The 22,888-nt window shown below is 45.5% G+C and overlaps 1 protein-coding gene across 1 annotated transcript in view; it reads right to left on the reverse strand.

The window, feature by feature from the left end:
• Positions 1-2,929: 2,929 nt before the first annotated feature.
• Positions 2,930-22,888, reverse strand: part of PDLIM1 (PDZ and LIM domain 1) — a 37,048-nt gene continuing 17,089 nt past the window's right edge. Inside the window, exons 3-7 of the mRNA XM_052660786.1 lie at positions 22,669-22,753; positions 18,539-18,738; positions 7,790-7,941; positions 3,898-4,015; positions 2,930-3,464 (exon numbers count right to left, since the gene is read on the reverse strand). Of these exons, the coding sequence (XP_052516746.1) occupies positions 3,278-3,464; positions 3,898-4,015; positions 7,790-7,941; positions 18,539-18,738; positions 22,669-22,753 (742 nt within the window). The 3' untranslated portion in view covers positions 2,930-3,277. The remainder of the gene's footprint in view (positions 3,465-3,897; positions 4,016-7,789; positions 7,942-18,538; positions 18,739-22,668; positions 22,754-22,888) is intronic.

Consider the following 22,888-nt stretch of genomic DNA (forward strand, 5'->3'; position numbering starts at 1 on the left):
ATTTATTGGTTCTACCTTTTCCTTTTTCATTACGGTTATTAGAGAGTTTTAAATTACATATGTAGCTTGCACTGTACTTTGGACAAGGATGAAGCATACATTTACAGATTTGTTCACCAAACATTTGTGGACTATCTCCCTGCTCAGTTGACAAAACTGATAAAGAGAGAACAGCTCCTATGGGGGCTTCATTCCTTTCAGGAGACTATGATTATGTGATGAGTCTCATGTGATGTGTGCCCTTGAGGTGTGCCCTGGATATGTGGGCACATCAGATCCTAGGCGTGGTGAACCAGCAGAGAAGCCTGTTCAGGAGGCTTCGTCCTGGAAGACCACTGATGTTAACTAACTAAATCAAGAAGTAGAATGTTGCAAATCAGAGGGAATCACTTCATCAAAGTCTGTGACTCTGTTTTTCCTCTTTAGGAAGTTGTCCAAAGGCTTAGCATTTAAAGAATGGTAGGATATTAGAGATATTCCAATACATTCCTTCTATTTTTGCCCTCATTTTAGATTAAGCATGACAGAAGAAATAAAATCACATGAACATGGTAGGCAAGGACAACAGGCCAAACCTTAAAATTACTCTTGGCTAAAATAATTCTATAAACCAATGGCTGCAGAAAAAGGAGTTCTTGGCCATAAAACATACAATTTGTACTAAGGACAGTAAAGCTGACACCCTGTTTCATTTTCTGAGGAAGTTAATTAGCCTTGGAGACAGTAGATAGCAGCCACAGTGGTCACTTGACACTCTCAGGATCTGACCTCCAATGGAAGGGAGGCACCCTGCACCTCAGATCCACTCCTAAGAATAATACTGTCATTAAACAAGTGTCAGACATTTGGCACATTATCTGAGGAAAAGAACTGGAAAAAGTTCTCAGAGTGTAATACCCATTCATCCTTTTCCAATCAATAAACCTAAATCACAATTGTTACTGTATTTGTAAATCCATCAAACTTGCTGTGCTTCAGAGAGCTTTCATTTTGTGTGGATTTGCCCAAATTAAGAACTTTCAATCATCTTGCCATTTACAAACTTAGAAAAGAGTTTAAGAATTGTGGCCAGCAGTGTCTGACTCTTTTCCACCCCATGGACTGTAGCCCACCAGGCCCCTCTGTCCATGGAATTTTCCAGGCAAGAATACTGGAGTGAATTGCCATTTCCTCCACTATGTGATCTTCCCAACCCAGAGATTAAACCCGTGTCTTTCGTGTCTCCTGCATTGGCAGGTGGATTCTTTATCACTAACGCCACATCAGAAGCCCAAAGTAAGAACTAATTGCAAACAGGAAAAAGAAAAATCAAGAACTTGAAAATAGTTTTCTGCCTGAAAGTTTTGCTTCAGGTCTTATAGACTAGAACTGCTTATGTCTAAACTGTCCCTGGTGCGTCCAAGTTTCAGAGAACTGCAAAGTAAAATCCTAGCACTACCATCTAATTAGAATCCTTACTCTTAGAAAGCTAGTCCATAAAGGACATCATCCACAAAGAATATCAGCTATTACCCATGGTGGTGAATACTACTTGAGAGACGATTTGCTCTTTCAGAGTAGGGTTGGTGGAATGACCTGTTCATCTCTTAACAAATCAATCTCTAGAGTGATGAGAGCCATTGTTTGAGCAAATGACTCCACTAGTGGTTAGTCACCAAGAGATGACCTTTGGTAACCTCAGCTATGGTTTTTCCAGTAGTCATGTATGGATGCAAGAGTTAAACCATAAAGAAAGCTGAGCACCGAAAAACTGATGCTTTTGAACTGTGGTGTTGGAAAAGACTCGTAAGAGTCCCTTGGACTGCAAGGAGATCCAACCAGTCCATCCTAAAAGAAATCAGTCCTGAATACTCATTGGAAGGACTGATGCTGAAGCTGAAACTCCAATACTTTGGCCACCTGATGTGAAGAACTGACTCATTTGAAAAGACCCTGATGCTGGGAAAGACTGAGGGCAGGAGGAGAAGGGGATGACAGAGGAGGAGATGGTTGGATGGCATCACTGACTCAATGGACATGGGTTTGGGTGGACTCCGGGAGTTGGAGATGGACAGGGAGGCCTGGTGTGCTGCAGTTCATGGGGTTGCAAAGAGTCAGACATGACTGAGAGACTGAACTGAACTGATGCTGGGAAAGATTGAAGGTGGGAGGAGAAGGGGATAACAGAGGATGAGATGATTGTATGTCATCACCAACGTGATGGATGTGAGTTTGAGTAAGCTTCGGGAGTCAGTGATGAACAGGGAAGCCTGGTGTGCTGCAGTCCATGGGGTCGCTAAGAGTCGGACACAACTGAGAGACTGAACTGGACCGAACCTCAGATCTTAAGGCTCCTTAACAGCCAGGGTTCCCCGTCTCTTCTTTGAGGAGAATGCATTTGCCACTTCCCTGAGCAATCTGCAGGTTTAGGGCTGCTGGCCACCTTCCTGAGTTTACTTCCCTTCATAAAGGAGAGGTTGTAATGGCAGCAAACCAGCCTGGGGAGGGACTTGCTAGGGAGTATTTTAAGGCCATTTGGAAAGCATTCATTTCTTCAGGTAAGTCCCAAAACAGCCAAATGTAAAGAAAATATTGTTACAACATAACTATCTTATATTAGCATCAGAGAATAATTTGGAGTAAGCTGCAAAGAAATAAAGGAACATGGCTGTTGGCACTTTCCTGGTGGTCGTTGTGGTTAGGACTCCATGCTCTCACTGTCAAAAATCTGATCCCATCCCTGGTTGGGAACTAAGATCCTGAATGCTCTGTGGCAGGGCCAAAAAAAGAACATGGCTGTTTCAAATGCCAGTGTTCTCACACCTGGAGGGAAAGGCTTGCAAATCTCAAAGGAGTGGAAACCCCAAAACAAGAGGAAAGGACTCAGAAATCTCGTCTGGCTTGAGATAAGAAAGAGGACACATGGTCACATGGTAAAGAGATACCACACTGCCTTTAAGTCTATTAATTTATTGAGTAAAAATGAAATCATTGTCAGACATATTAAATTCAGTTTGGTTTGAATTTGGCTGATGTCCATTTGCAGCAGAGATGAATGAAGGGAGAGAGAAGATACAGTGATGCTGGCAAAGGGACACCGAACAAGGCCATTTTCCATTAATTATGAAAGCAGGCATCACAGCCAGCGTGAGTCATTAGCAAAGGGGGACGTAATGCTGAATGAGCAGCGACAAAACCAGAGTAAGCAAGAACTTGGAAGAAGAGAGGCCAGAGCTTTCAGAGGACAAAATGCAGCAGGGGTTGCATGGAGAGCAGCGCTGGGCGGGGAGCTGCCCGCTCACTTGGGGAACACAGTGATCACGTCATAGCCCTCGGGTGGAGTGACCCGTTCCCGGGCATGCCTTTCACAGTAGATCTGATCCTCCACGAAGAAATGGCCCTTCTGTTTCAGATTGGTGCCACAGTCGGTGCACACGTAACACTCGGGGTGGCGGTGACGTTCCCGCAGCTTCACGAACACGCCGCTGCAGGAGGCGGGGAGAAGAGGTGCTCCATTAGTGACGAGCACCTGAAGGTGACAGGCTGGTGCTCCTCCCAAGGGGCTCCTTTCCAAGGGCAGATCAGAGCCTCCCTGTTGGCCTCTAGTCATAAAGGGGCTTCTCCTGCCGAGAGGCCAGAGACATTCCCCTTGAAGACTTCCAGAAGTCCCTCCCACTTCAACAGAGCAGCCCTGCTTTTTCTGGTTTTACATGTCCATACCCTAAGGGTTTCACAGCCAAGGAAAGCCTTCACCACGTGGCTTTGGGACACAGGACCAACCTCGCCTCTCTGCTCCGTTTTCCAGGCAGGATTTTTTTCTCCATCATGCCCACAACGGGAAACATCCAGCACTTTCCACATTTTCATGGTTTACACAACCTGCAGAGCCACTGATGCCTGGGGAAGGCAGATACTCACACAATACCAGTGCCACATTTGTCACACATGGGCAGCTTCTGGGCGTTTCCAATTGAGGCAGCCACTTTGGTGACCGGAGCCTTAACACTTCTGAATCCTGAGGGCTTGTTGGGATCCCCTAAAAGGAGGAAAACATTTGGGTTAGCCAGGAAGGGCAGGATTGTATAAGCATCATTTAGCTCTTTCAGAGTCACTTATATGTATGTTCCAGCAAGGTCATGGGCACCAGAATCAAACAGACTTGACTGCTGTGTGATCCTGGGCAAGTTACTTAACTTCTCTGGTCCACAGTTTCCTTTTCTATAAAATAGAAGAACGTTTCCCCTTCAGAGTGGAACAAAATGGTTGAAAAAGACACATGTAGCCCTCCCTGGCATATATGGTCAGCCCTCAAAACAAATTACATTACATGCTGATTAAATACAAGCAAACACATTGATATGGGACTTAAAAATACTTTACATAGATGGAAAAAATTTAAAACACCTGATAATCAAATGGCAGTGTAGTCAGATGCCAAAAGAAACCCACACTACAAGGACAACAAAATCATTATAGTACAGAATGCTATAAGTCAGACAAAAACCACCTGTCGCAGAGCAGAGACAGTAGCAGCCTTCCTGCAGTCAGCTGCTGCATGCAAAACCAGCTCCTAGTTTCCAGAGCTCTGCCTACAGCCCAGTTCATCACCTGTGTAGGCAGCTGTGAATAATAATGGTAAGCTACTAATATTACTATTATTGCTATATATTTGGCTGGCTGTGTTTCCACATCACATTTTTTTTTCCTGTGATGTTGGCCCAGTAAGTATTGTTATGTCTGTCAGCTATTTACACATCTCTGTCTGGACTACAAATTACTAGACCACCAGAGCTCTGTTTCACATATTTTTTCAATACTCCACAGAGCCTACCACAGTCTTAGCAGAAAAGAATGGTGGGCTACAGTCCATAGGGTTGCAAAGAGTTAAACATGACTGAAGCAATTTAGCGTGCACACATGCACAGCCCAAGGTATCATCTTGCCTTTCCAAACCTTTCTCCCTTCCTTGGTCACAGTCCCAGCTTTGTTCATTATAGAATCTTTTTTTTTTTGCATTAATTTTTATTTTTATAAAATATTGCACTCAAGTATTATTTCTGTCTTGATTATCAAGTTTTGGGGTACCAACTTAAATTCTATACCCAAAGCAAATGCCTCCCTCACCTTATCCTAATTCTGGCCCTGCCTGAAGGGATCTCAGAGGGGCCTGGCTGGGCAGCCTCATGACTCTGAGTGTCCCAAACAAGCTCCCTCACTTTCTGGCTGGAACCAGCTGGGCTGTCTACCTGCTGAGAAGACAAGGAAATGGCATCTTTGCATACCTGGAAAGCTTGGAGAGAAAATCGGTAGTTCTAAGGGAGCCAAACCTATGAGGTCAGGGTCTCTTATGTGATGGACTGTTTTTCACAGAAAAATTACCAGGAAAGTTAGGAAGTGCAGGAGGAGAGAAGTAACATGACACATGAGCCCCATTGTGTAGGAGAACCCACATCTCTTTTTGGAACAGAGAGAAGAGAACTGATGGAGCTGGGCACAGTGTGAGTAGAGGAGGCTGTGTGCTGCCTAATGCTGACCTTGCTGCAGCTTATGCAGCCCTGCAGCACCACCTGCTGGCTCAATTTTCTTCTCTTACCTAGTCAGCCAACACTGCAAATGCAAAGAAAATTCCACATCTTTTTTCTGTCCACTTCACTGTTCAACAGCACTCAAGGGCTCCATACTGCCTACAGAATCAAATTCACAGTCCTTAACCGCACACCTGGTGGTCCTCCATGATCTGAACTGCAGATCACCTAAGGATTCTCCGGAAACCCTGGACACCTGCCAAAATGAGCCTAGATACCTTCTGAGCAAGCCTCCAGCTGACTGCACCTGGGAAGTCCTGTATTAGATATATGTCACCGCAATTAAAAAAAAAAAAAGACTCCTTCTCCCTGCAAATTTTAGAATTTGACCTAGAGCAAGAGGGAGTATGAGGAATCCTGGACCCTTTCTCCCAGTCCAGAGGCTAAATTTCACCCCAAATGAGAAGACCCACATTGAGTCTGGAGATTTATCACCAAGCCCTGCTGCAGCCTCATGGCTCAGAAGATAAGGAATCCGCCTTCAATGCAGGAGACCCAGGTTCAATCCCTGGGTCGAGAAGATGCCCTGGAGGAAGGAATGGCAACTCACTACAGTATTTTGCCCAGAGAATTCCATGGACAGAGGAGCCTGGTAGGCTGCAGTCCATGGGGTCGCAGGGAGTCGGACATGACTGAGCGACTTCACTTTCACTTTCATGCATTAGAGAAGGAAACAGCAACTCACTCCAGTGTTCTTGCCTGGAGAATCCCAGGGACGGCGGAGCCTGGTGGGATGCCATCTATGGGGTCGCACAGAGTCGGACACGACTGAAGCGACTTAGCAGCAGCATAAAAGAAGAATTTTTCTAACTTCCTGTGCCTCTAAATTGCCAATTTCTCTAAGGAACCCACTAAAGTGGGGAGGAAGCCTGGGTGCTGGGTGTGTTCAGTAGGGGACTTTCAGCTCAGGAAGGACTCCTGGGGAGCTGACTCTGCAGTTGGGGACTTTCAGGAGGAAAGGGACTATCTTCCAGAGAGAGCTCAGTTCTGACCCTCACTGGCTGCCCTGGGCAAAGAGCCAGCCACTCTGGAGCCTGGCTGAAGTGTATCTCACAGAACCACCACATGTCCCTCCCAGAAGTACCAACTCTCTCTTCACAGGCAGGCACACTGGGAGGAAGAGAGCAAGAGAAGGCAGGACTCCAGTAAGCCTCAGGGAAAAGGACAGTGCAGAGTGAAGAGGGCTGCAAACCCCAATTCTCCAGATGTCACCGGTGGCTAGGTTGACGGTGAGAACCAGAGGTGCTTATGAATGACCACCTGGGAGGTGGGTGAGCCTGAGAACTGTGGCTCACAAGTCACCTTTTTGAGAAGAAGGAAAAGCCTCCCTTCTACAGCACACCCGTCTGCCAGCAATTTCTCACTGTTGTTGCTACAAAGCTGAGATAGCTTGCTGCCACCCGCTTGAATATTATCATAAGAAACAAACAGTGTCTGATGTATACAGGGCAGAGATGATCTCCTCAGACTTGCAGAGCCACACAGGTAGCCCTGGGCGCCTCGAGCATCAGGTCTCACATGTGGACAAGCCAAGGCTGGCCTCGAACCTCTTGATGAGGTTTCAAACATCATCCCAGTTACCAAGCACCTACTGTGTGCGCCAGTCACAACTATGGATGTTTTGTGTAATTTGATCCTCACACCAATCTTAAGAGGAAAGGATTTTTATCCCTGGTTGACAGATAAGCAAACAAGTCTAGAAAGGTTCAAAGGGTTGCCTAAGGTCAGTTCCGGGGTATGTGGCCAAACAGGGGGCCCTCAGACTTTGAAGAGGCCATCCACCCTAGAGCAAGAGCAAGTGCATGGCCCCAGAGTGAAGCCCAGAGCCTGGCTTCCCTGTGCTGCTGATTCATTCACTCTGTTGCCACAGCCCATGACCTTCACCCACTCACACGTGCCAACCACCACAGAAGCATGGTATGTGGGCTCAAACGAAACTAGTGGCCAGCGGACAGCCCCACAGAATGCCACAACCGTCAAGTTCACCCCCGCCTTCAGCCTCCCTCAGTGCCTGCAACAGGAAACAGCTAAGCAGGTGTGGCTGAGAGCTCATTCAGTCCCCCTCTTTTTTTTGAAAGAGCTTTTAGCATTTAAGAGGCTGGCCTTCCAAAGCACACTGTGCTCTCTCCACCCCTCAGGCTGTGTTCACCTGTGTTTCAGCAATGACTACCCCTCAGCACAGGCCTCAAACAACAGCTTTTCTGACCATACACACGGCTGATTACCTTTCTCCTCAGACTCCAGGATTTCCTGCAAAACCAGGAACGAAGTGGACTGTTTCGGAGGCTCATTTAACTCCTGTTTCTCCTGAAGCATCTTGTAAACTTCAGATTCTTTGTCGATGACGAGTCCGCTTGGGAGCTGAGAATGGTCTAAGCTGTAAAGAATGTTTGCAAGTTCATTAGGACACGTCAGAAGTTAGGGGAAAAAAATCCACCAGCCACCCCCTTCCAAGCGAAGACACCCCATTGTCAAAGAGTGAAGAGAAATTATCCCAATGGATGAAGCCAGCTCCTAATGCAGCCATGGATCCCCTGATGATACGGTGAGGTGTCTATAGGCAGGGCTGATTGCTGCTTCAAGTCAGTAAAAGGCTAGTTTGGGTGATTCAACTACTCTTTGGCCTAATCCCACGGAATGGGAATGCTGTGTTTCTTTCAAAATTATATAAACAATTTTATGTCGAAAGAAAATTTAGAAGAGGGAAAATGTCAACCACAACTGAGCACTGAAAACTCAGCTGGGTCCCCTTAGTCCAGGCCTCATTCTTTCCCCAGAGCAGAAATCAGTGTTTCCTGATGATATCAAAGTGCTCTCTCTGTCTCTATAAACTCTCCTCATTCTCACGGCAAGGAGCTCTGGTCTCTTCATCCACCATACAGAGGTAACAGTGTATGCCTTGTCCAGTTCACAGTGTTGGTGGCAAGGATGAGAAAGTAAGTACTTTGATTTTTTTATTGGAGTACAGCTGATTAAGAATGTTGTGTTAGTTTCAGGTATACTGCTGCTACTGCTACTGCTAAGTCGCTTCAGTCGTGTCCGACTCTGTGCAATCCCATAGATGGCAGCCCACCAGGCTCCTCTGTCCCTGGGATTCTCCAGGCAAGAATACTGGAGTGGGTTGCCATTGCCTTCTCCAAGAAAGTGAAAAGTGAAAGTGAAAGTGCTCAGTCGTGTCCGACTCTTAGCAACCCCATGGACTGCAGCCCACCAGGCTACTCCATCCATGGGATTTTCCAGGCAAGAATACTGGAGTGGGTTGCCATTGCCTTCTCCAAGAAAGTGAAAAGTGAAAGTGAAAGTGCTCAGTCGTGTCCGACTCTTAGCAACCCCATGGACTGCAGCCCACCAGGCTACTCCGTCCATGGGATTTTCCAGGCAAGAGTACTGGAGTGGGGTGCCATTGCCTTCTCCGGTTTCAGGTATCGAGTGAATCAATTATACATATACATATACCCGGTCTTTTTATAGATTGTTTTCTCCTATAGGCCATTACAGAGTATTGAGTAAAGTTCCCTGTGCTAAACAGTAAGTCCTTACCAGTTATCTATTTTATATATAGTAGTGTGTATAAGTCAATCCTGATCTCCCAATTTATCCTTTCTCCCACCCTCAAATCCCTGCCTTTTCCCTCTGGTAACTATAAGTTTGTTTTCTACACCTATGATTCAGTTTCTATTTTGTAAATAGGTTCATTTGTACCATTTTTTTTTTCTGGATTCACATATAAGTGATATCACATGATATTCGCCTTTGTCTGACTTAACTTCACTATGGCAATCTCTAGGTAAGTACTCTGAAAACAATACAGTGCTGCTCCGTGTAAGGGAGATGGGGGTGGGTGGGTGACAGTGGCCTCAGCTCAAGCCTAGGGATGGGGCAAACCAGGCCTTGCTGCCCACACCTCCCCTTGTCCCTCTGGGCTCCCCACGACAGGATGAGACAGGCAAAGTTGGGGCCTCTTTCCTCCAGAGCCCATTTTCCAGGGGAGGCACTGCTGCTGCCTGGTCTGAGGGAGGGAGGAGAGTGAAAGGGAGGCAGGCTCCAGTGAGCTTTACCTTTGAAGTCTGTCCTGCGTCCCACCCCGTCCACTGCCTGCTCTAGCCACGCCATCCATTAACAGCCCAGCTGACCAGCTTTCTAACTTGTCCCCTGGCTGCCACTCTCAGCCCCTGGAACTGTCTTTCCTCTGACCGGAGGCCAGAGAGAGATTTCAAACATAAGAATCAGACTGTGTCATGATGTGGCTCAAAGTGTTCTCATCTGACTCAGAACCAAATATTTACAGTTTTAATAACAAAAACACAAGCTTACCCAAATTCATCTTCTTTGGAGTAAATATTTGCTACAAAAAGTACAAGGGCCATAAAAGATGTAGCTCTGCTCCCCTCTCCAAGCACATCGCTTGCTAGTCCCTGCTCACTCCAGGCAGACAAGACTTCATGGGGTTTCTAGGACGCACCAGCCTCAGGGCCTTGGCACATCCTGCTCCCTCTGCCTGGAATGTTCGCTCCCCACATGGCCCCACAGCCTCCATGCTTCACTCAGGTCTCTGCTCAGATGTCCCTCCTCAGAGGGGTCCCCGACCCTCAGCTTAAAACACTGCACCCCATCCACATCACTTCTCCCCTTTCTGGGCTCCATCTTTCTCCACGTTTCTAACTCTTTTACCATGAATTATACTTATTTCTTTATTGTCTATCTTTCCCTGCAAAGCAAGCCCCACGCGGGCCAGACTATGGCCTGTCTTTTCCATCATTGTGGGTCCTGCCCTCAATCAGTGCCTGGCACAGGGTCAGAGCTCGGCAGGAGTTAGGGAAGTAGACCAAGTCCCTCTCTCCCCCTCGCTGCACCCTGTCTCTGCTCCTGTGGGGTCACAGGGAACCCCCCAAGGCTGTGCCAGGGAAATGAGCAAACCGAGGTCCTGGGTCCTGATCACCTGCGGCCTCTGAGCCTCAGCTGCTTTTCCAGAAGCTGCCACCCGCTGGAGAAGAGGGACAGTGTGCCCGGGGGGAGCCAAAGAGGAAATACCAGATGGTGATGCAATTTATAACCCACCCATTGTATAATCAGTTTACATTCCATTTAAAATGTGCCTCAAGTCACAAGGTCACTCACGTCAGTGAAATTCCGGGTTTTTGCTCTGACTACACAGCCAGGTTCTCACAGTTGAGGACAGAGCCCTCCAAGAGTGCCAGCTGCTCTGCTGCCCTCAGGGAAGGCCAGCGTGTAATGGGGAGGGGCGCACCAGCGGGTCACCTGTGCTGGCCATGGGTGCGGGAGGGGGGGCCACCACCTCTGTCCGCCCACAGTAGGTGGCCCCTGTACTTGTCTCTCTCTTCCATCTCCCCAGGCAGGTGATGGGCCACCCTGAGGAGTGACAACCACCAAGGTCCATGGTCTACCATGGGCCCACATTTTCAGCCCTATCATTTGAGTTATACGCCAGACTCCTTCTTTGGGTCTTGATTTCTGAGCTGGCCCTGTACTAAATGAATTATGTTATTTTGACAAATGTTTTTCTCTGTTACACTTAGAACTATTTTAAAATCAAGATCAGACCGTGGAATGTTCTTGGGGAGAATTTTTCCCCTTCTTTGGCGTATGTTGTTATGTCTGGAAGCCACCAAGGGACCGCTAAAAATGACAGACCCCAAATTACAAGGTCATCACATATGCTTCCAGCAAACTGTCTTGGAAAATATCTCTGTGATTAAAAAAAAGAAAACAACTTAGTGTTTCTTCTTAAATAATGACAATATCTTTCTACCACTTGACAATTTATTTATAAAGCACTTTCAACATCCATCGTCTTATTTGAAGCTATGGTTTGCCTAATTCAAAAATAATATCCTAAGACCCAAGCCTTAGACATTAGACTATCAGATATGGACAAATGACATCACAATATCTTTTTTAAAAATTCTAGGGCAAAAATATGCATGAGTAATGGAGTCCTTAAAAAAAAAAGCATTCTCATTCTGTATGTATAGTAACAGCATTGAAAGGGAGAATTCTAAAGTGATAAGTTTTCAAAAAATATTAGGTATATGACTAGAATTACCAGGAGAAAAAGCCTGTGAGGGTGGGTCACTAAAAGCAGTCTTCTAAACTCAGTCTTTACAATTTTTAAACAAAATACAAGAATTTAATCAATTTACCTCCTTCAGAGTAACTATCCATTACACTCTTCCTCTTTCCTGCTTCTTGTTGCTCCCTGCCAGACTTGATGCTGAATGTATACCACCAGTTCCCTCAGTGTTTAATATTTTCTTCCAGTCTCTTAGGCCCTGACCACAGGACCTGTCTCCCCAGCAACAGCCCAAGCCAGGCACTCTCTGCCTCATGGAGTAGCTGACATAGCCCGGTGTTTAAGGCCAGTGATTTTTCAAACATCAGGAAAAGACTCCCTTTGAGTTGGTCTCAAGAGGAGGATTTCAGAGGCCAAGCCTGCAGACCTTAAGAGAATACACAAGCCTGTTCCAGTCAAAAGAACAGCTGGGATGAAGGCTGGAAGGTCAAGGAGAAGAAAGAAAAAGCACACCTATGGTTATGGGACAGTAGAGTCCACTCCACCAAACTAGCAAAGTGCCCAGAGTGGACATAAAAGACTCTCACTTTTATTTTTTTTTGCACCATCACCTGCAGCACAACTTAATAATATGTATATAAATCTCAACTAAGACAAAGAAGCCATAAGAAAAAAAAGTCCCACTGCTGCTAGAACCTTAATGGCACCATTTTTCTCACACAGTAAGTCAACTTTGGTTCCACACTAAAACTGCCTGTTTGTGTGACAAATTTGAGACAAAAAGAGAGATGACTTGAATTATAAGATGCATCCAGAAAGAGAAGATATTCTCTTCATAAAAATAATTTTGCAGGACGTCCCTGGCAGTCCAGTGGTTAAGACTTTGCTTTCCAATTCAGGGGGTGCAGGTTCCATTTCTGGTCAGTGAACTAAAATCCCACATGCCTTGGCCAAAAAACCAAAACATAATTTTTATAACAAAATTCACTAAAGACTTTAAAAAGTGGCCCACATTTAAAAAAAAAAAATCTTTAAAAATAAATAAATAAAAACTAAAAATCATTTTCCCACTTCGGAAGATGAGAGTAGGCATAAGTGTCCCTATTCTTTCTGCTAAGTACATCTAAACACCTGGACATCAAATATAAGGTGAACATAAGATGCAGAAGGGGGACAGGAGAAGGCAGGCCAGCAGAGACCCTGGGACCCAAGGAGTGACCGTGGTGAGTCCCCAGGGTTTCCTTTTTGCTTCATATATTTCAGATGTGGAGCTAAATAAGGCAGCAACCCAGAAAGGCCAACAAGCTCAGATAAGAGAAGTCCCCAGAAAAGCGTGACCTCTCCCACAAAATGATGGAGAAGGCGACAGCCAGGATGGTGCAAGACTCAGAAACAATAACCACTTTTTTCCAGACAAATGAAGAAACAAAAAAAGAAAAAAAGGTCAGTGCAGAGTCTAGACTTCCACCCTCACTGGGCTGAAACGAAATGCACCAACCACCCCACCAGGGTACTGGAGAATGACCAGTAGGAAGCCCGTATGTCATCCCTACCCAGCTGAATGAAGCCAGTCTAGTGGGCAGCCTTGACTTTCACTACCACCCAGCAGTGAACAGGCCACCACTCACCCACTATGGGTCTCTGGAGGCCATGTGGGTAGCCACAACTCCTACTCCAGCAACAGTGAACAGGTCCCAGTAACCTCCAGTATCAACACAGACAGAGTGGGGAAACTAAACTTCTACTCCCAGCTTGGTTAAAACCACTCCTGTAGGTGGCCCATCACCTGCCCGGGGATGGAAGGCTCCCACAGTTCCCTGTGGGTAGGAGGAAGACAGACAAGGGCAGGGACCAGGAGCCGTGGATGGGCAGGGGTGGGGGCTTCCTTCTCCCAGTTGCAGCCTGGGCAAGTGACCAGCTGATGAGTCTCTTCTACGTAAATTTTGCCCTTCCCTGAGACCACAGAGCATGTTCATTCTTTGAGCTTCACTGATGTGACTAACCCCAACATTCTAATTTTCAGGATGTTACCAATGATGGAAACTGGCTGAAGGGTACAGAGGATCCCTCTGTTTTGTTCCCTATAACTGCAGTGTGCACCTATAATTACTGCAAAATAAAAAGTTAAGTATAAGAAAAATTTTCTCCAAATGATGAAGGTTAAACACTAACTGGAAATGATGTAGAGATTTTAGTATGTGACTTTTACATAGGTGGCGAGGATGCAGGCTGACTCAGATTCTTTGTATCTGAGATGCCCCAACCTGGTCACCCCAATGTTCACAACAAATACGTAATTCTGAGAAACCTGATGGAATCATTTTTGAAAGGGGATCCTGGCCAGAATCCTCCCTAAGTTTTAGTCTTCAAAGGCCTAGATGCTGGACCTCATGAGAAATATAGAAGCATACAGTAAGTTAGAGCAAAATCTTCTCCATGACATTTGTCTACGTGCTTCCACTGTACAGAGCTCCTAGTACTTGGAAGTAATGGGCACGGAGCACTTCATGCATGCTGAAATCTGTAGTAAGTAGCATCTATGGTGCACCACCAGAGGCCAGGCCCCATGGTGGATATTTTTTGCACATCTCATTAAAACTTCTCAATAACCTGGTGGTCAGGTAGTTCGCATTATCTGCTTTATAGATGAAGAAACTGAGTTTTAGAGGTTGTGTGGTTTACCCAAGATCCCAACAGCTAGCAAGAGGCAGAGCTAGAATTCACGCTCAGGTCCCTCTATCTATCAAGCTTGCACCTTTAAGAAAGCATCCAGTGGCATCATATATATACATTGAAATCTAGGCCCAAATCACCAGAAAATGACGACAGCCCCTAAACTCAGTGGAAAGAGGTCCAAGGGCAGGTGAAAGTTTTCTTTTGAACAGAGCAGAATTTCCTCCACCCTCGGTACACAGTAGGCAGTCAATAAATAACTGTTAAGATGGACATGAGTTTGAGTGAACTCCGGGAGTTAGTGATGGACAGGGAGGCCTGGCGTGCTGTGATTCATGGGGTTGCAAAGAGTCGGACACGACTGAGCAACTGAACTGAACTGAAGCTGAACTGACCCAGAGGCCCTCCCACTCAATCATGTGTGTGTGTGTGTGTTTGTGTGTGTGTTGAGAGGACAGGCGGCAGATGGTACCTTTCATATGCCTTACCAGGTTAATCTGGAAATGGCAAGGCGCCTATGTTCTTGTCTGATGGGGATGTGGCTCTGGGAAATCCTATAAGACACACACACACCAGGCTATTTTGAAGTGCATGCGACAAAAAAACTCAGAGTGCACCCCAGGGAATCCGTGATGACCTCAGATGCAAAGTATGAAGTGAGCCAATTCTGGAACCTCAGTGAATTTCACAGACTAAACAGTGGGGGGTGAGCACTTGCGACTTCTGCTGACGGAGCAGGCAACAAGACCCGGTGGCTGCTGGGTTTGCACAAGACTCTTCCTTCACTGATAAGCACAACTGGCCTCTCTTGGAATAGACCAGTAAGCAGAGATGCATGCAGAGGGCATTTCCTCTGCCAGGGGCTGCCAGTATTTCCACTGTTTCTGGATTCATCCTCAAAGAGTTTGGGATGGAGCAGAGCTGGGCCCCTCTCTGCTGCAAAAATCTGGAAGGAGACTGGCGATAAAGACTGAGGCCACTGTAGCCAAAAAGTCTGCAATAGGAGGGGACAGGGCCTGGAGGACAGGCTTGCACAGTGTCCAAACAGTAGAGATTTAATTGTTTCGGATTGGAAGGAGGGGGCAGGCGGGAAGCATGAGAGAAGAAAGAAGACACGATTGAAAGAATAACAGCCAAGGCCATACTAAAAATACTCCCCAGGCACATACTTCTCCCAATGCATAGCAGCCTTTCAGTGAAGGATGTGTCATTTCCTGGGTTATTAAATCCAGATCATGGAACATTCCACTCTGGGACAGTAAAAGAGGGTCACGTTCTCAGCCTCCCTCAGCACAAAAGCACCAAAGAGTGGAGATCACAGCTCTGGATGTTTCACCCCCAGAGAGGAAGCTGCCTGAGAGAAAGCTTCACTTCAGAGTCTGGCCATGGAAAGCTAGGGGGGGCCCAGCGTGGCACTCTTTCTCAGGTACCCCAGAAGTTCCCACAGTCACCTTGAATGGTATCATCATCTCAAGCCTGTAGGACTCAGAATTGGAGGACAAAGAAGTGTTAATAGCCACTTTGCCTTGGTATACTACAGCAAATGCTGGTGACCATTAACATCTTGCAAAGCCAAGTCACATCACAAGAAGTCTCCCCTAATAGGCTCTGTGAAGCTTAGAAAGAAATCACAGAGCCCTCTTGGTGCTGAGCCCAGGGGCCTGCATGCAGCCAAGAACCCTATGATGTCTCTCTCTCTTTCTCAGGGAGAAGGACCATATGATTAAGTATGATCAAGGAGCTCTCGAGAGGGTCCCCCAAATAGCTCTTTTCAAACATTTAAGTAGTTTGGAACCTCTCATGTCTTAACCTGTCCTACTCTGCACCTGAAGTAATGGGTGCAGATCACCCTGCCATTTTTTCACCCTACACAGCCAGGCAGAGTCTTGCTGAAGGTGAACTGCAGAGAAACTGAACAGCAAAGCTGGCTTCAGAGCTAATATGAGGACTGAGGGTTTCAACCCTAAATGAAAACAAAAAAACAGTCTAAGGAATGAGGGAAAATATTTGCGAGCAATGTGACCAACAACAACGGGTTACCTTCCAAAATATGCGAACAGCTCATACAATTAACATTAAAAAAAAAATCAAAAAATGGGCAGAAGACCTAAACAGACATTTCTCTCCAAAGATGACATACAGATGGCCTACAGGCACATGAAAAGATGCTTAACATTGCTAATTATTAGAGAAATGCAAATGAAAACTACAATGACCTACCACCTCACACTGGTCCGAATGGCCATCATCCAAAAGCCCACAAACAATAAACGCTGGAGAGGATGTGGAGAAAAGGGAATCCTCCTACACTGCTGGTGGGAATGTACATTAGTGTAACCACTATGGAGGACAGTGTGGAGGTCCCCTAAAAAAGCTAAACATAGAGCTACTCCTGGGCATAATATCTAGAAAAGACGAAAACTCTAATTTGAGAAGATACACGTGCCTCAATGTTCACTGCAGCACTATTTATAATAGCTGAGTGCCTAGCAACAGACAATTGGTTTAAGAAGATGTGATACACACACATACACCAGAATATTACTCAGCCATTAAAAAAATGAAATATCACCATTTGCAACATGAATAAATCTAGATAATATCATACCAAGTGAAATAAAGTCAAAGACAAATACTATATCACTTACATGTGAATAACACACAAAAACAGAATAACACTTAAAAAACAGAAACAGTCAAACTTATGGTTGCCAACACGTAACAAATTTATGGGTGCCAAAGGGGTAAGTGGGGGAGGGATAAATTAGGAGTGTGGCATTGACAGATACATACCACCATAAAGAAAACAGATGAACAATAAAGATTTACTGTGTAGCACAGGGAACTATATTTAATATCTTGTAATAACCTATAATGAAAAAAGAACCTGAAAATATTTAAATACACATATATAGATAAAAAACTCAATCACTCAGCTGTATACCTAAAACTAACACAAGGTTGTGAATCAACTATACTTCAATTACAAAAAAGAAAGAACTGAGGGTTCCAATGAGGAAAGATCCTCTGTGATCAGACAAGTTTGGACCACATGATATTTTCCAACAAATTTGACTGTCACTGACATCGAAAAATCAGGAGATTTCAGATGAAAAACTTTCTGACTTCTATTTTGATGCAATTATCCATCAGAAATGGAAATCCTAGGTCGGCATGTGGGGTCTGACTGGAGTCAAGAGTGGTTTCCCCTCTGGGCTGGGCATGCACTGTACAGCTCCCATGAGCTGCCCTGCGCCCCCGTGTCTGCACCCAGAGCTCTGTCCTCAAGTCGTCGTCTTCCCTGCCACCTTTGGGCAAGTGAGGTGACAACTGATGACCTAGTCCCTCCTGTTTTCCACCACCCAGAACTTATCCCATCTCTTATTCTCTCTCCATTCTCAAACCCAGTTCTTTGCCATGGGCTGCAGGATTTCCTGTGTTTTTGGATTCATCTTCAAAGAGTTTGGGAGGGAGTTGATACTGGGCCCCCTCTGCTGGGAAGACGTAGAGGATCCTTTAGATGAAGACTTAGAGGCAGCTGTGGCTGAAGGGGACAGGCCTCCCCAGCCCTGAGCAAGATGTCTCCTTAGACCTCCCCACCCGGGCCAAGGCCTCCTTTATCCCAGATCAGAATCTGTTCCAGTGGACACACATTTATACATGCACGGATGTCTCTTCTTCCTATCATTTCTACTGGAGGGAAAAAAGCAAATATTGCTTCACCAAAAACAGCATCGTGAAGTACCCATCCCTTGCCCAGATCAGATGGTGAACACAAGCAGAGAGCCCCAACTCTAAACACAGAAGAATTTTTCAGGAAGCAGCAAGGCTGTCAAGAACAGAGGATGGTCACTTGGAAGAAGACAGTGACCACAGAAATCAGAACAATAACAACAGGGTCTTAGTGAAGAATCAATTGGACATTTTACAGCTTACTTCTTATTTCACAACAACCCTACAAGGCAGGTGGTATCACCCCGTTTTCAGAGACGAGGAAAATGAATACAGAAACAACTGTGCTAGGGACTTCCCCAGTGGTCCGGTGGTTAAGACAGTCCTGTCCACTGTAGAGGGTGAGGGTTTGACCTCTGATTGGGGAACTAAGATTTCACATGCAGCCAAAAAAGTTAAAAAACAAAGACAGTGCTAAAGTAGACGTTTTTCTCTGGGCCAGTGGTTGACCCTTCTGCACGCCGCCTGCACAAGCCCGTCCTGGTGTGGTAAGCCTCTCCCAGCACTGGCCCAAGGCGGACTGCATGGGCCTACTCACGCTCTGCTATTCGTCTCCTGCCCACTGGCTGCTGTCTTTGACTCCAAGGCGTTGTTGAAGCTGGAGATATTTTCAGAGGAGTAGAGGCCAGCTGGGTTGTTGTACTGGTTTGTGATGACCCTGGGGGCAGAGCTGGAGGCGGGTGAGGCAGTAAAGGGCACGGCACTCCGGTTGTGGGCGCTTCCTATGTGGAGGGCCTCCTGCAGGCAGGGATCAAAGGAGAGATCAAAGCGGTGTCCAGTATGTACCACTAAGTGGATGGTCCAGGGGGAGTACCAGAGAGAGAGAGAGGTGTTCCAATGAGCCACGATGGCCCTGATTCAATGCCAAACTAGCTGAGGGGCTCTGACCAATAAATCCACCCAACGTGGAGCAAGACTCAGGACATTGCATGAGCTGGGAACATGTGAAGTTCACCTGGCAGCTCTGTTTCCGGATCCTTTCCTGAGGTCCAGCAGAGCCTGATCTCCTGCTGAGTACCCCTGGGCAGGACATCCCTTGATGCCCTAGGCTGTGGGATCCAAGTCAGAGCTGAAACACCCTTTCAGGACACATTCCGGAGGGATTAAGTACCAGGAGGAGAGGAACCGGCATCACTTCAGCGCAGAGCTTGAAGAGGTAGAGATAAATTCCTCAGAAAGGAAAGGTTTAGACAAGCAAGATAAGAAGGTTGTGGTGTCAACACTGAAGCGGTTGATGACTAGGTAGACAAGCCTGGGTGCACTGGCAGAAGCAGGCTACAAGGAATGACTGAGCTGTTGTTTCTTGTGAGGGAAGGCCAAGCTGATAAAATGGAAGGCTGGGGGATACCTATTATGGGGCAGTGCCCAGGTAGCTGCAGCAAAGGACTTTAAATTCTTTCTGTGCTCATCCTCCTCTTTCTGTAATTTGGGGAAGCACCCACCATCCACCTCCACTCTAGACTGCCAGGTCTCAGTAGATAATTACTACAGCTACACCACCTCAGAGCTACTCTATGAATACCCCGCAAAAGCTTTTAAATGTTCCTTTTTAAGGGAAAAAAAAAAAAAAATCACAGCTTTTCTGATGACTCAGCAAGGTGCTTTCTGCATAGGCATTCTGGGTCAACCCCTGCTCCTAGCCGAGAGCTTGCCCTGCGCAATCTACTGAACATGATGTGCACCCTACTTTCTGGGCTTCCCAGAAACCTTCCTGAAACCCGGACTCCTTGTTAACACTCAGACCCAGAACAACTGCCCCAAGAGCTCCTGTCCTCTGTTGCTCTTCCTTTTTTTTTTCTCTCTCTTTCTTCACTAAACCTTAAAGTCTTTCATGCGTTCTCAGACTTGATGATGAAAACCACTAGCTTAATTCACTGTGTACTGACTTAGCTCAGTCGGTAAAGAATCAGCCTGCAATGCAGGAGACCAGGGTTCGATTCTTGGGTTGGGAAGATTCCCCTGGAGAAGGAAATGGTAACCCACTCCAGTTTTCTTGCATGGAGAATCCCATGGATAGAGGAGCCTGGCAGGCTACAGTCCATGGTGTCGCAAGAGTCGGACATGACTTAGCGACTAAACCACCACCAGACTTAAAAGACAACATGAAAATGTGTTTATGATGATTCAGACAGGCTCCCTCTTTGACATGTTGGAATCAGTGAGGTTTGCCTGTATACCTTACACTGAGCTGACTTGATTCACATTGGACAAAAGTTCAGTACACATAGTGTGTTCACCAAAGGGAAGTATAATTAGTTCTCCAAATAACTTTAGCAAAGTTTTAGGAAAGTTTTTACTGCACGAGGAAGAACAATGAAATAAGAAGTGGTCTTTAACGGCAGCAGACTTCCCAAGGGGTGGCCTGGGACCCTGCAGCTCTGTAGGGCAGTCGCACAAGCGGCAGCCAGGATGGCAATTCTTTTCTCCTTTCTCCTTCCCTGTAGCAATTCTGAGGAGCATCTCTTGATGCTGAGCACCAGGGAAAAGCCCTCATACTCTGTCTCAGCTCAGGTTTTTCCCTGTTGCCTCCTGTTTGGCTTTGAGCAAGTTAATCTCTCTTAGCCTCTGCATTCTGCCTGGCACCACAGCAGTCAACCAGCATCATTCCCTTCTCCCTCCACAGAAACCCACATTCAACTGCAATGGAAGTCACTAGAAAATGCAGGTTGGAAATTCTGATTTTTCACTCTACAGAGAATCTCCCAAGAATGTATCTGTTTTGTACATAAAAGGAGTATCTCTAACCCCAAGTGAATACTGGTCTTTCCGGAAGTCAGGCGGTTAATTCAGGGTCTGCCTTTTGGAAGGGATGATGTCATTGTTTGGGCTTTGTATTTATCAGTCTCCAAGGAAACTCAATAATGAGGAAATATAAACTAGGTGTGTAACTGCACTGACCTCAGATAAGCTGGGGTGTGGGCTGGCCTTACATGAACGAACAGATCCTTCAATTACAGATGAACTCTGCTCTTACTCACTCCTCTATTTTCGAGTGACTGGAAGTGGAAGATTTTGGGAAAATGAGAGGTGGGAAGTTTTTCATATGAACAAAGAATTACTGGAATTCAAAAAAATAATAGTCAAATTAAATGTTAAAGTGTTTGAGGTTTTTTTTGTAATCTGAAGAAAATTACCTTCAAAATACTAATGATAAGTACTCGTGTTTAAAATGGAAATTCAAGGATAATACATATAAAAAGCATAACTGATTTTTAAGTATTGCCTTCCTGAAGTGAAAAACTAGGATTTTAGAAAGACTGCACTAAAACAAAATCATTCCTGATATATTATAAAACATACGATGACTTAACAGATTAAAACTTAACATTTATAGTAAACTTAATGAAGTGGCTGAGAACTCCCTAGGAAACTGGAATTGACTGTGGCATGTTTTAAATTAGTTTGCACAGCTACCAATTTATAAACTGAATGCCATTTCATGAACTTTCCTTAGAAGAGCTATAGAGAATACTACGGTCATGTCAGTTTTGAAATGGCAGATGCAAAATGATCCTTAAAGTGACTGTTAGGACTAAGTATTATTTTTATTCATTAATAGGAAAAATTTTGTGTGATTACATTTCTGACATTTTAATGGAAGACATTTGAAAAATACCATTCACATACAACCACACTAATGTACCAGTGAGTTCAATTTCATACCAGTTTCTGTTTTAGGTATAAAAGATAACTAGCTATATTTTATCTTTTGATTATATCTTAACATACCATAAAAATGAAACAGTGTCTGAAACTGAGAAAAAAAAATAAAACTTCAAATCTTCAATTGGGGCTAAATGTATAACAATCACAAACCATTTTAAAAGAAGTTTTCAAAAGCCATTATTGACTTACTACTAACATACCACTAACAACTCATTCATTTATTCTACAGACACACTGAAAAGTAGCCTACCAAGTGCGAGGAGTTTTACAAAGATGTTCTAAACATTCTTCTTTACATTTCCTGTCCTTATTGCTACAGAACATCCATCCATTCATTGTAAAGAAGAAATAAAATCATTATTAATGATTCCAAATATGGGATCTCCAGACAATTTCCCATCCCAGGAAATTCTATTTGGCCAACAAACTGTCCATTGACTCCCTACCCTATTTTCCAATATGAATTACCAATTAATTTTAGCAATTTTAAGGAAAACTACAGCACTTAGCATTTCCACCCTAAGACTCTTGGAAACCAGACAGTGGGATGAAGGGTGGCCAGGGATATCTGGGTCCAATACTACATGTCCCTGCAGTCTGCTAAGTTGTAGGCCTTAGGACCCAAACTTCTTTCCATCTCTAGCACAATTCATTTGCATCAGCAGTCCATCATGAGCTGAGTCAGTGCTTCTATTTTGCTGTGGTTCTGCCACTCCGTTCTACACAGGAAAGCTTCCACCCGCTTCCGTATCCCCTTCCTAACCCGAGTGTCCAGCCCAGGCCCTGACGTCACTGCTCTGGGGTTTTCCAGACCTTTCCTCCTGCAGTTCCCTTACGGGAAGAACCGAATAAGAGCCAGGTCCCAGACGTGTCAGTGGAGGGCCCTTCCTGCATCCTATCCCCAGCATCCAGGCCAGGAAAAACAGAGGTGAGCTGAGCTGTGTCAAAAGTGGATATGTCTCGGGATGCTAAAAGCAACAGCGCTGGTGAGCAAGTACTTACTTGGGGTTCAGAGGCTAAATTCATCTTGTATGGGTGACGTTTCCCTTCCTCTGTCACCAGAGGAGACCAGATTTTCTGTTCAGATCTGCAACAGATTGACAAAGCTAAGCTGTTTCATGCGTGCTAATAAATAACACACACTAAAAATGGAGTGGGGAAGTGTCCCCTCTTACCCAGCTACTAGCACTCTGCTCCCCAGCCTCCCCTCTATTTTACCACT

The sequence above is a fragment of the Budorcas taxicolor genome, chromosome 23, assembly GCF_023091745.1.
Source record: "Budorcas taxicolor isolate Tak-1 chromosome 23, Takin1.1, whole genome shotgun sequence".
Taxonomy (NCBI): Eukaryota; Metazoa; Chordata; class Mammalia; order Artiodactyla; family Bovidae; genus Budorcas; species Budorcas taxicolor.